Source organism: Pleuronectes platessa, chromosome 23 (genome assembly GCF_947347685.1).
Source record: "Pleuronectes platessa chromosome 23, fPlePla1.1, whole genome shotgun sequence".
Lineage (NCBI taxonomy): Eukaryota > Metazoa > Chordata > Actinopteri > Pleuronectiformes > Pleuronectidae > Pleuronectes > Pleuronectes platessa.
In genome coordinates this window covers 887,910-900,356 of record NC_070648.1, presented here as the reverse complement: position 1 = coordinate 900,356, position 12,447 = coordinate 887,910, and the positions used below count along the sequence as shown (strand labels likewise).

The following is a 12,447-nucleotide window of genomic DNA, read 5'->3' as shown; positions in this document are numbered from 1 at the left end:
TAAGTTTCTGAATAAAACACCAAAGTACGTCTGCTCAGTTTAAAATATTGAAATTAGGTTTGTAACCTGAGAATAAACAAACAAACACAGGAAGTAGAAGAGAATTTATCACCTGAGGCCAAATAAACAACCGGGACACATTCACAACTTCTTTATTCACATAGTGTAATACCTGAATATGACAAAATAAAATATCTTTAGACATTTACAGGTACATTCCTCTCAGGAGCCGTAACAAATCTGAATCTACGGAGATAGAAATCTTTACTAATCTTTACAGCTCAAACACATGAGCACTGTAAAAATAAAAGATATTGTTCGACTCACCGACATAAACAACAATAACATAATGACGCAATGACATAAAATTATATATTTAAGATAAATTACCCTGATTAAACAGGAATATTGTAACATTTTATATTTTGTGAACAGAAAAATAAGTTTAATTCCAGAAAATCAATGTGTAAATTGTGAATCCACTAAGAACCTGCTTCATTACACCGATATCCAATATGTAGATTCAACAAAAATAACAAAAAACACAGACATTACAACTCAATACAGTCGCAGAAATTCAATCTTTGTGAGTTTATATTGATTTGATATTTTTTACCTCATGCATAAGGGGACAAATCATTTAAAAATCTGTGACCACACCCTTTAAATCACGTAATACAATCTAATCAAGGATTCCCTGTTATTTTCACCAGTGAACTGAAAACATGTTAAAACATATGAATCCACAGCTGAATAAAAACCGTTTATTATTAAAATCTTCACATTATTGCATCGGACTGGAATTTACCTTAATTTCTGATGAAGTCCAGAATCTGATGTTAGTATAATTCTACGTGGAACCATTCCCTCAGCCAGGAGAGGGCGCTGTTGATCTAGCAGCGCTGTGTCCACCTGGAGTCTCACACGCTTCCCGTTGCATCCTGCAGCTCTTCCCTGATGGAGTTGAGCTCCATCACCGCAGTGTTCAGCACGTTGGCCACCTCCTTGATCTGCTCCACCACCTCGCTCCTGCAGCCCTTCTTCAGCTCGCGCGAGTCCTTCACGAAGAACTTGTCCATCCCCCTGAAGAGGCCCTGCACCGAGGCGATGGCCCCGTCCGTGATCTCCGTGGCTCGCATCACGGGCGAGTCCACCTGGCTGATGATCTGGACCGCCCTGCGAGTCTCCCAGTCCTCCGAGTAGTGCTGGGTGCCCGACCGGAGGAACGGGTGGCCGCGCAGCTTGTAAAGGCCCTGATCGATGAAGTGGAGGATCTTCCCCAGGTCCAGCAGGTGACCTTCATACTCCTTCAGCGCTATCTCCACCTGGTGGTCAGGAGTGTCACATCCTTGGGTTAAATATCAAAAATCTAGACCATGGATATTTGGAAAAAGTTAATACCAATAGATCGATAGATATACATATATATCTAAAAGAAAAAGAAACGTAATTGAGGCCTGTTATTTTACAGTTTAACCAGCAGTTTTTAAATAACTATAAATAAAAAGAATATATGGAACTTGGATTTAGTTTTACATCTACATCTTTATATAATAACAGTCATATCGGAGGCCTATATATCGGCTCGGTGTGCAAACCTAGGTTCTGGTATCGAACTCACGATCTCACCACCTCTTCCCGTTTTGCACGTGTACCCATCCGGGGTCAGAGGTCACAGTGTCCACTCACCTTCTTCCTGTCATGCATGTTGTTGGAGTTATCCGAGGCGGCCATCGAGGCTCCTCCGGCCACCACCCCGACACCGACCGCTGTGATCACCAGAGTGGCGCCGAAGGTGAAGGGCGCCAGAACCAGACCCGCGATGGCCGCCACCCCCCCCACAGCGCTGGTGGTGATGCCGGCGGTCTTGGCTTTCCGGTGGAAGTCGTTGATGTCGTCGCAGATGGCGTGGAGCAGGATGATGGACTGCCACAGGATCTCGGCTCGCTCCGTGAAGACCTTGTTGAAGACCCGCAGGCCGCGGTGGACCTTGTCCGCCAAGACGCTGAAGGACCTGGAACCAAACACACGTGGAGCAAACTGAGTTATCCTCCCTTTACAACCCATCACCATGATGCATTATTATTATTAAAGAAAACCAGTAGATGTGAATCTGCCCGGCTCTGGTTCCTGAGCACAAACCTGGACTCGTCCTCGTGGACGACTCGGCTCTCGTCGTCCGACGGCAGCTCGTCCCACTCTGAAAAACAAACAAGCAGCAGGGGTCGGTGACCTTAGACAGATCCTCCACCTTCGTTTCTATTGGTCAAACGAGTGGGACAGAGACTCACGCTCCACGGTGTTCCACCACTCCATCAAACTGTCCGTGTCCTGGGAGCAGAACAGGGAAACAGCGTCAGACGTGTTCACAGGAGACACAATGAGATGGATATGAAAAGAAATATTGCCAAAGGGAAACTGACCCCGTCCTCGTCTTCATCCTGAAAACCGGCCATAGCTCGTTCATCCTGCTGAGCCGCCATCCACTCCGCCTGCAGGGGGAGCCAGAGAACACGCCCACAGCACTTTGTTCATATTTCACTTTCCTCAGACGGATTCATCATAAAAACTGAAACGTTTCTCTCCCCAGTCTGTTAGTGTGAATGTTTCTTCTCCAGCCTCGTGTCTAAAGGAAAGTGTCTCATCTGTTGTACGTGACAGATTCAGATTTTTCACCCATTATGATCTTAAACAGACTTGAATTTAACTTTTTGTTAATCATTATACCGTGTACTGTGAATATAAAGATTCTGGAACATGTGATTTTCCATAAACGTGTGAACGAACCATCGCCGCCTCTGACATGAAGTCACCCGACGTGAATCCAGATGGATCCTCCCACTCTGGAGGCCCGTCTTTGCTCTGTCGAGAAAACAACACAAACCAACACAAAACAACACAAACAGGAGAAGTTAGCCGGCGCTCCTCTCGTCCGTCTTCACAATCAGAGGCAAAGTGACGAACCTTAGTCTTGTGCTTTTTGAAGCCTTTGAGTTTCAGGGACTTCTTCTGTTACGAAAACAAGTTTTGAGAATCAGTTTCATTTTTAAATGGAGACGCAGATCAAACTGTTCATCAGGTTGAGGAAACTACCGGTTTGGAGGTGTCGTCTAAATGCTGCTCACTGTAATACATCTCTCCTCTACTGGTGGAAAGACTCCCTGTGAATTCATCCTCTGCAAAGTCGTCCTGCAGAGACGGAGCCAGAAGGAAAAGTTTAGCTGGAGTTCACGCCGATGCGTAGTGTTTCTATCGGGCATCGAACCCGTGTTGAGCGTACGTGCGCTGCGTGCTGCGGTGAGCGGTGGCTCCGTCCCATCGCCTCACTCGGTCTGGGTGTATCATAGCTCGTCTTAGCTTTGGGTTGAAGGGGGCTCAAACCTTTATGTTTGGATTTCTTCTGATAAGAGCAACAAAGGGTTTATTAGTATCATGACAAAGTGGTAAAATACTGGTTGTACTTATAGAATACCTGTTTGGAGTATTCCATCCCGTAGAGCTCCTCCCCGTCCAGCTCCTCCACCGACCAGCTGCTCTTCTTCCTCTGAGAACTGGACTCGTCCAGAACGTTCTCCTGATTCACCACCGCATCACAGGAATCAGTGAAAAGACCGATTCAGCAGAATCAGCTACAGACAAAGAATTCCCACTGACCTTCGAGCTTCTGTGACTCTTGTGCAGGAATTTCATCTTCGCTGGTTTCTTCTATTGATGAGGAGGAAAAAGCCCAATCGGTGAAAACCAGTTATTAAAAGGTTCAACGACAAAAGTGAGAGAAAAGAAACTTACGGGTTTCAAGTCGTCAGATCCGTAGAAATCTTCATCTGTTTCCTGGAAGTTCCTGTCGCCCGTGAAACTTCCCTGAGGAACACATTTCAAACCAGTTACTACACAAGTCAGGAGCTTTTACTTTGAAAAGCCAGCAGCGTAGAAGTCACAACATCTTCCCCCATTTCTGACAAACAGTCAAACTGAAACTTCTCAGAATGTAAATGCCGACTAATATACATCCTGGTATGACTACTAACATGATATACACTGATCCTAACATGCTATCTGTTGTATATCATTCTGTCACTGTTTCTGTTTGTCTTTGTGTTCCAGGAGCTGCTCACTGGTCCCAGTGGGAAGCCGCTGGATGGATCTGAATAACTCACTCTTCAAAATCCCTGATGAAAATAAATTATGACTCTTTTTTACAGAAGTTTTCCCAATTAAATGTTATATTTTGTTGTCGTCTCAATTCTTAAAGTGAGGCCCTACAAAAGATATTCAATAAAAAAAAATTATAAAAACTGATAGGTTAGCAAATCGTTCTGAATATGAATAAAAACATATAGTCTGGTATCAATCGATAAAAACAGAGTTTACTCATCAAAGTCATTGTGTGTTTGTTACCTTGCTCGTGGTTTGAGGACCGAAGTCTTTCATCTCGTCTTCGTCCTCAAACACACGATCCTTCCAGTGAGTTAAGAGAAGACGTCACAGAATGAAAACACACTTACTACACACAGCAACACAATCAAAGCTCACGCACATCGTACAGACACACTTCACACACTCTAATGCTCGATGCTACCTTGGATCCTTTCTGTGGAGTGTATCCAGTCGCACCTTTCACTTCATCGTCCATCTGTACACACACAGTTTACATCTTCTTTATATCTTCCTTCATTTCATTTCTGTATTTTAGATATTAATTCTGCCGGTGTCTGTTATTTATTTTGTATGTGTGCTTGTGGGTAGATGTGTGTGTAAATGTGTGTATGTGTGTATTTGTTTGGGATTGTTTCCATGCCGAGCTCTTTGTGTCACACTTTGTTTTTAGGAAATAACTAAATATCAATAAAGTCTGATTGACTCTGGAGCTTCGACTGTTGTTTATTGACGAGTGTTTCTTATTAAAAACTGTCACATGACACTTTGATGTAAACTTGAGGGATATAGAGAGAAGTCGTGGAAACAGTGAAAGTCTGAAACCTTCGGCAGCGAGATGGTGAATCGTCTTTGTGGCACAAACTTCATTTTCATCTTGTTTTTTCTCTTCTAGTGAAAAAAAAACGTCACAATATTCAAAAGAATTTCCTTTAAATGCTTAAAAACACATTAGAATCTTTATTGTTGGTTATTTAGCAGTAAACAGTTTCACCTCGTCATGTTGAGCGTCTGCTCCGTCCTCAGCTTCACTTTCCCCCGACACCGCCGCCTGTCACCAGAGACACAGCATTAAAAATATTAACTGTTCATGTTTGTCCTAAAGAAACAAATAACAAACTAATACTGTTATATATATATAAAAAAAACGAATAGTCCTCTCTGCAGTTGTCCTCATGCAAACAGTTATAAAACCAAATAATTTGAGCTGCAGATGGTCAAAATATGAATAATACCATATTTTACTTATATAGCACCTTTCAAAACACACTAACAAGGTGCTTTACAAGTTAATAAGGAAAAAGGAAACTTTTTAAAAGCGTTTAGGAAATCTCAGAGCGATAAAGCAGAGATACAGAAATTAGTTAAAAAAATAAATCCTGAAACGTGAAATAAAAGGTTCATTAAATAAATCACAGAGAAAACGTTTGAGTTCTGTTTTTGATATGAAACAGTCACATGTAGAACACGGGGTAAAGATCATGGACATTTAAATAGAAGACATGAAGCAGTAAACATTAGAGGACAAACCTTTGTGTCATTAGGTGAATATTCGCTTGCGCTCTTCCCCCCCCGCACTGAGGTCTTGGTGGAAGCTCGTCTCAGCAGCTGAGTCACTTTGTTCTTCAGAGGTTTCTTCTGGTGATTGAAAGTGACAGAAAAATTATGAAACCATTTTCCATTTCCTAATCCTGTTCATAGATATGGAGAATCAGAGGAAAATAATGAATCCTACTCTGTAGTCCAGGCCGTTCAGTTCATCTTCATGCTCTGCTGCAGCCTGCTGCTCTTCAGAGGAGAAGTCCTGAGAGATGGAAGCTCTCTGTTAATCTGAGCACATCGTTCTTCTGTCTCCATGAATCTCAACAGATTCTATTTCTACTCCATCTCCACAATAGAAAAGCAGCAGGTTGTCGGTTTGTCTTAATAAAACTAAACACAATCTTCTAATTCATTGAATCGTGACGTTAACACATCTTCTGAACACACATGCAGGGACGTGTTAATGCTGAGGACAGTTGGATTGGACAGTTACCTTGGAGGACCTCGGGGGGGTGGAGAGTGTCCTGCTCCTCCCCTCTTTCATGTCTTCAGGAAACTTCTCCTGAGGAGCAAAGAGCAGAAGCATCGTATGGACACGAGCACCTGAGAGCAGAGGAGCTGAGGCTTCACAGGAGAGGACTTACCTTCGGGCCTCTTCTGGACAGGAGGGACATTCGGAGCTTCTTGTCCCTCTTCTGGAATAGATGTTGGTTCAGAACATTAGGTTACACTCTGGAAAACATATCCAGTTTAATCACCGGGTGGTGAGTCAGATTTTACCTTGCTCGGATTTCCAGAAGCCTCCTGGTCCTCACCACTTCCTCCATCTTGGTCCATCTGCACCTGAAAGTTCAAGCTTCTATGTTTTCTCTTTCTACACTTGAAAACAAACGGTGTGAACTAGAGAGAGGATCCGTCTCTTACCTTCATGGACTCTCGCCGCAGTCTCAACCTCCCAGACTTGAAGGGAAATAAACATTTAATTCATGAGCTGAGACGTTCATCAGCATCAAAGACATTCAGAACCATTACTGAGGAACTGGTAATAAACTGGAACATGTTATAAACTTTTAAAGTGATTTCTTACTGGTCTGAATTCAGGGTTAAGCTGTGGACTGTCCTCAGGCCAGTCTTCCACACACTTTTCCTGTTTGGGGATTTGAACAGAATTCATGCTGAACATTAGATGTGTTTACAGAATGGAGTCTTGTGTTTCTACTGTTGTCTCTTGTGGAGACGGACCTGTCCGATGAGCAGGATGTCCTCGTAGACCACGTAGTTCTCAGGCTTCACTGGTTGACTTTCCTGTAGAAGAGATGAAAGATGATCTTTCTGAGGCGAATGCTAATAACTACACATGTTCCAAACAGGACTACTTGAGTTATTCTAAACGCTGCGAGCTCATTGGCTCTCATCTAACGGACGTACTGGAGTTCTGGGTTTGCGGCGGATGGACGGCAGATTCCTGAAAGACGGTTTAGGAGACGTCTTAGGAGCAGGAGGTTCGACCTGAACACGAGACAAGAGGGACAAAGACGAGTGAGGACAGAAAGCTCAAAGACCAGGTTCTAAACTCAGATCAATCCCTTCTCTGCATACCGGCTGTAGAGGGGGGGGTGGCCCTCCTGGTTTCGGTGGCAGTTCTGGGATCTGTGGATTCTCTCTCCTCTGCGGTCGAGTTCGGGGGAGTGGCTTCGGTGGACGTTTGAAGCTCTGATGCTGCAAGTTGAATCGTGAAGAAGAAATAAAACGTCAAATGAATCAGAACGGATCATGTGACCCAGTGGGATCTACAGACTCCCAGTTAAAGTCCAGTGTGGGAGTATTAACACAGGTTTGTTTATCTGTCTACATGTTGAACCTCTTACGTACCCGAGTGATCTCAGCAGGAGCCGGACCGGGGGACAGACCCCGGGCCTGACTGAAGGGAGTCGGATGAAGAACCGAATGTTTGGTTCCCTGAGGCGTGGTCAGCACGATGTCATGTGACCTGCTGGAGGAAGCTGGTTGGTTGGCTGGAAGAGAGTCCGATGGCGGCGCCCTGAAGAGATCCGGAGAGGACAGCATGTCCGGCTTCATCTCTGATGTGCTGCTGAGCGGCTGTGGAGAGAACCCGGTGCTGCTGCTGGAGGGAAGTGGACTGAAGAGGTCTGGAGTCCCATTGGAGACCTCCTGGAAAGGGTCCCCTTGTTTTGAAGGCGTTGTTCCGAACGGGTCGTCCAGACTGGAGACGTCTTGGAACAAATTCCTTTCGACTGGGCTTGAGAACGGGTCAAACGTGTTTGTGGATGAGAACACGTCCCGGTTCTCCTTGTGCGAGGAGTTGAACGGGTCAAAGTGTTTGGTTGAGGGATCTGGTTTGTGGCTCGTGTGGAAAACTTCTCCACTTTGAGGAGGAACCAAATCTGCCCAGTCTGTGGAACCAGTATGAAACGGATTCCCGGCTCTGGGCTGTGAAGACTGGAGCAGATCCTCCTCTTTGTGAGGAGGTGATTTGAAAGGATCCACAAAGATGTGAGGGGGCTTCTCAAAGAGGTTCTTCTCCTCAGCTCGAGCTGCTCCTTCAGCAGCCTGGAGACAGCCCCCCCCCTCCGAGGCTCTGGAGACGTTCTGTGTTTGCGGGTTCACGTTGAATAAGTCCGGTGAGTTTAAGGTTTCATCGTGATGAGGACCATCGGCAGATTCCTGTCGGGTCGACGTGTTCGGCAGGTTCTCTCCCCGGCTCGGAGCGGAGGTCGGGAACAGGTCGTTCTGAGGTTCCTCTCCGTGAAGCTCGGGCTGAAGATCCAGAGGTGAGCTCTGGAATTCAGGTGGAGGGACGAAGATGCTGTTCAGGTTCACTTCCCTCTCCACGTTCTCCATCACGTGACCTTTGCTGCCCGACTCCTGAGGGTAGAACACATGGACGTCAGGGATTCGCTCAGAAGGTTCAAGTCTCATGTGGTTTTACAACAGACGCCTCTTTAAAGTACGCACCAGGTAATATGAATAGAACGGGTTCCTCCTGGTCGGGTCCACATGGACTCCATTCTGATGAGGAGGAGGGGACAGACAGAAGAGGAGGAGGAGGTGTTAGACAGACAGTGGAATGAGGTCAGCAACATCTGAGACAAACGACAGACTTTAACGAAATACTTCCTGTTCTGCGTAGTGTAAGAATAACAGCATGACTCAGCAGAAATGTGCAGCGTGCACAGCAAACCTTCCAGAGGAATCTGGAAATGTAGGTTTTGGCCCTTGTCAAAATAAAGAGACAACTGTTTCTCACAGACTGGTAAAACCTAACACTATAAATAACTTACTGTCAAACAATCGGATCATAACTTTAATCTATTTGAGGAAACTGGAGTAAGAGTCATTATGAAGCTGAAGCTGAATTGTTGTTGTTGTTGTTGTTGTTGTTGTTGTTGTTTCACCTGCTGACGAGGACCTGGCCCAGTCGGGCTGTTTGGACACAAACACGTTGACAAGGATTCAGAACTTCCTGAATCACGTGATGTTTTGTTGATCAGAGAAAGAAACGCTGCAGGTTTAACTCGTGCTGCGGGAGGAAGAGGAGGATTGTCCTTCCTCTTCAAGCCGTTGTGAGGAAGAGGAGGATCTGACTTGATAAAACTCAGCCTGGGTCTTAACACTGACCCAGTTCACGTGTGTAACTGGTGTCAATGGTTTAGGAGCTGAACCACGTGTCTTTCATGCTGAGCCTCACCTGTACCGTGTGGTGCCGGTGGTTCGAGTCCGTCACGTGAGCCGGCTCCTCGTCCTGCGTCAACAACACAAAAACATGTTTATGAAACAAAAACCTGACAACACTCACGACTCAACTGGAGAATCGAATCCTGCTGTCGCGGCTCAAACAAACACAACACAACTGGGAGTGTCTTAGAAATACACTCGACAACACACACACAGGTCATCACACACCTTCTGAGGCTCGTTCACAGACGATCCACCGGAGTCCGAGGGCGATGAAACGAGAGTCTGAGGAGAGAGAGAGAATTGAACCATCACCACTTTGTCCACCTTCATCTCCAGACTGGAGAAGACGAGGCTTCAGTGCCGGCCCAGTGGGGATCAAGGGGGTGGGGGGGGGAGGAAAGGGCGGATTGTTGTGAGTGTGAAGCCGCTCACCGTGTACTGGGGGAGGAACGGGTTCTGAGAAGCTTTCTTCAGCATCTGTCGTAACGTCACAACTCTCTGCAAAGAAAACAAACAGAAAAATCTCTTTGTCATACAGATCAAATCCCACTGGGCCGTAAGAAACCAGTTACTGAGACTCTGGGAAAGCTACAGATTAGTATATCGACCAGACGTTTTCAATTTAGGTCACAAGCTAAGTGAGTAAGAAAACACAGAAAACCCAGAAAACCCAGAACACCACAGAGCCAAACTTCATGTGACGACCTCCATCGTGACCCTGACCCCAACCCTGACCCCAACCCTGACCCCAGCTGATGGAGGTGAAGCACATTCCAGCCTCAGATCAGCTGACAGGGAACCAGCTGCTGGTCTACAGGCGTGTTGGAGGAGAACGTGTTAAATATGGTTCATCTCCCATCATGAGTTCACCTCCCACCAGTCACTCACAGGTTGTGTTTCCGCAGATGCTCCTTCTGTCTCCGCTGCGACGTTCTCCTGAGAAACACGCGTGTGAAAGAGGAGGAAACACAACTTTCACATTTCGCTCAGGGACAACAGGTGAAATCACAGCTTCCTCAGCCACGAGGGTTCGAGTCCCGCGGTCCAACTCACCGCCGCGTCTCCCCTCATGGCTCCAGCTGCTTCTCGGTATCAGATCAGAGTCATGGGTCTCAGTCCTCGACTGCGTCAAATCATCATCTGCGGGTTCGACTCACCTGAGGCGCACCGGCGGCTTTTCAAAATAAAAGCTCAGCAGCGACTGGGGCTTCAGGATCAGCTCAAGATCTTTAACTGTGTCAACCAGAGAAGTATCTATCTGTCTGTCTGTCTGTCTATCTATCAATCTATCTATCTATCTATCTATCTATCTATCTATCTATCTATCTATCTATCTATCTGTCTGTCTATATATATATCTGTCTATCCATCCATCTATCTATCTATCTATCTATCTGTCTGTCTGTATATCTATCTATCTATCTATCTGTCTGTCTGTCTGTCTGTCTGTCCATCTATCTATCTATCTATCTATCTATCTATCTGTCTGTATATCTATCTATCTATCTGTCTGTCTGTCTATCTATCTATCTATCTATCTGTCTTTCCATCTGTGTATCTCTCTCTCTCTGAATGATTTTTCATTTATTAATATTGTTCTAATATTACACTTATCATTATGCTTAATGACACTTTAAAATACACATTATAATCACACGTCACGTTTATTTAGTATTTTTTTTAACTCTGTATTCAGTCACATTTTACATCATCATCCTTCAAATGTACTTTTTTTATCTCTTAATTTCTGCATTTTCACTATTGTTTTGAAAACACACTCGTTTCCGGTCTCTGCTAACTGCATGTGATGGACAGGTGGTTTCCTTCACGTCCGCATGTATATAATGTGCCCAGACCGGTTGTTCTCACCCAGCTCGACCGGGCGGAGTGGTTCACGCGCACACACGCGCGCACATGGATCAGGCGCATAATGAACTCTAATCTAAGAGATAAATGTGAAGTGTCTCTGTCACGTGTCTGTTGTTACACCACGCCCACTTCACGTATGTGTTCACTCTGGAGTCTTACAGGTCACGTGTGAGAGTCAGGTCACAGGATCTTCTGTCAGAAGTTAAATAGAAACTGAACCTGGAACTGGAATCCACTTTCAAACTGTGGCCCAGTTACAGACCAGTAGCTGCTATCAGGAGGATACAGTGGGTAATGGTGGAAATTCATATTCTTTATTGTATGTTGTACCGTAATCATGGAGCAAGAAATTAATAAAGTCTGCCTCGTAAGTACAAAAATGTCAGTGCTACTACAGATGTTTCCTTTTTTACATCAGATTCAAGAAGTTATATATATTCCAAAACCAAAATAATTATTTCTCTATATCGACCCTTGAGATGAATCAAAACAGGACACAGGATATTTCTCTTCATCTTTTATTAATATTTACGTTTGACTTTTTCAGGATGTTTATTGTGTTACACATAAAAATTAGCCACACAATTAAAATTTGATTGTATTCTCTTTACATTATTTTTTACCGTTAATTATATTATTCTCCCTTATCAGTGCTAATGCTAAAAAAGTTACACAAGAACTATCACACACTAACTTGTGAGCACATCGGGACGGTGAACTAACACTTCACAGAGAAATGGATTCCAACACGGAGGAAAGAAAACTGTGATCAAAGTCAAAATCGAGAGATGAACAAAGACAAGATGGACGAGCGCTGACCATCACACAGCCCGGCTCCACCCGGCAGAAGAAGCACCGCTCCTTCATTTGGCAATTTCACATCTCTGCTCCACCCGTCGTCACTGGTTTGGTAAAAGTTTCCGTGCCCAATTGTTGGAGTTTTTCTGTCGGTGTGGGTGTTGGGGGGGGGGGGGGGGGGGGGGGGGGGATTTACATTCTACATCTCATCCCTCTGGACGGGGATGAGAACACGGAGATCGGAAAAGGATCTTCACCACGTGGTTGGTGTCACTCGTCATCTTCAATTTGTCCCGAGCACAAATCTGAGTCTTCATCGAGATCATGGCTCTGCTTCATCAAACAGGTTTTTAATAAAAAAGACAAAAACAACGAACTCATAAC

At 44.9% G+C, this 12,447-nt stretch overlaps 1 protein-coding gene across 5 annotated transcripts; it reads right to left on the bottom strand.

Annotated features, from left to right (window-relative positions):
• Window positions 1–136: 136 nt before the first annotated feature.
• On the bottom strand, window positions 137–10,547 carry si:cabz01007807.1 (serine/arginine repetitive matrix protein 1). Of its 5 annotated transcripts, none has more exons than XM_053416523.1 (33): window positions 10,450–10,547; window positions 10,285–10,332; window positions 9,829–9,894; window positions 9,622–9,678; window positions 9,407–9,460; window positions 8,674–8,727; window positions 7,570–8,583; window positions 7,297–7,416; window positions 7,126–7,206; window positions 6,940–7,002; window positions 6,785–6,844; window positions 6,622–6,657; window positions 6,478–6,540; window positions 6,342–6,392; window positions 6,191–6,259; window positions 5,891–5,959; window positions 5,686–5,793; window positions 5,150–5,206; window positions 4,981–5,046; window positions 4,580–4,633; window positions 4,399–4,458; window positions 3,790–3,861; window positions 3,655–3,705; window positions 3,473–3,574; window positions 3,281–3,400; window positions 3,094–3,189; window positions 2,965–3,009; window positions 2,728–2,862; window positions 2,424–2,492; window positions 2,292–2,331; window positions 2,143–2,200; window positions 1,690–2,014; window positions 137–1,325 (listed from the first exon to the last, which is right to left on the bottom strand). In XM_053416523.1, exons 1-33 carry the CDS (start codon window positions 10,465–10,467, stop codon window positions 921–923), a joined length of 3,786 nt encoding a protein of 1,261 aa, XP_053272498.1. In that variant the 5' UTR covers window positions 10,468–10,547; the 3' UTR covers window positions 137–920. The 5 variants fall into 5 exon arrangements, with proteins under 5 accessions (XP_053272498.1, XP_053272502.1, XP_053272499.1 ...); XM_053416527.1 differs by having other exon boundaries at window positions 2,788–2,862; XM_053416524.1 differs by having other exon boundaries at window positions 3,281–3,397.
• Between the last annotated feature and the right edge of the window lie 1,900 nt (window positions 10,548–12,447).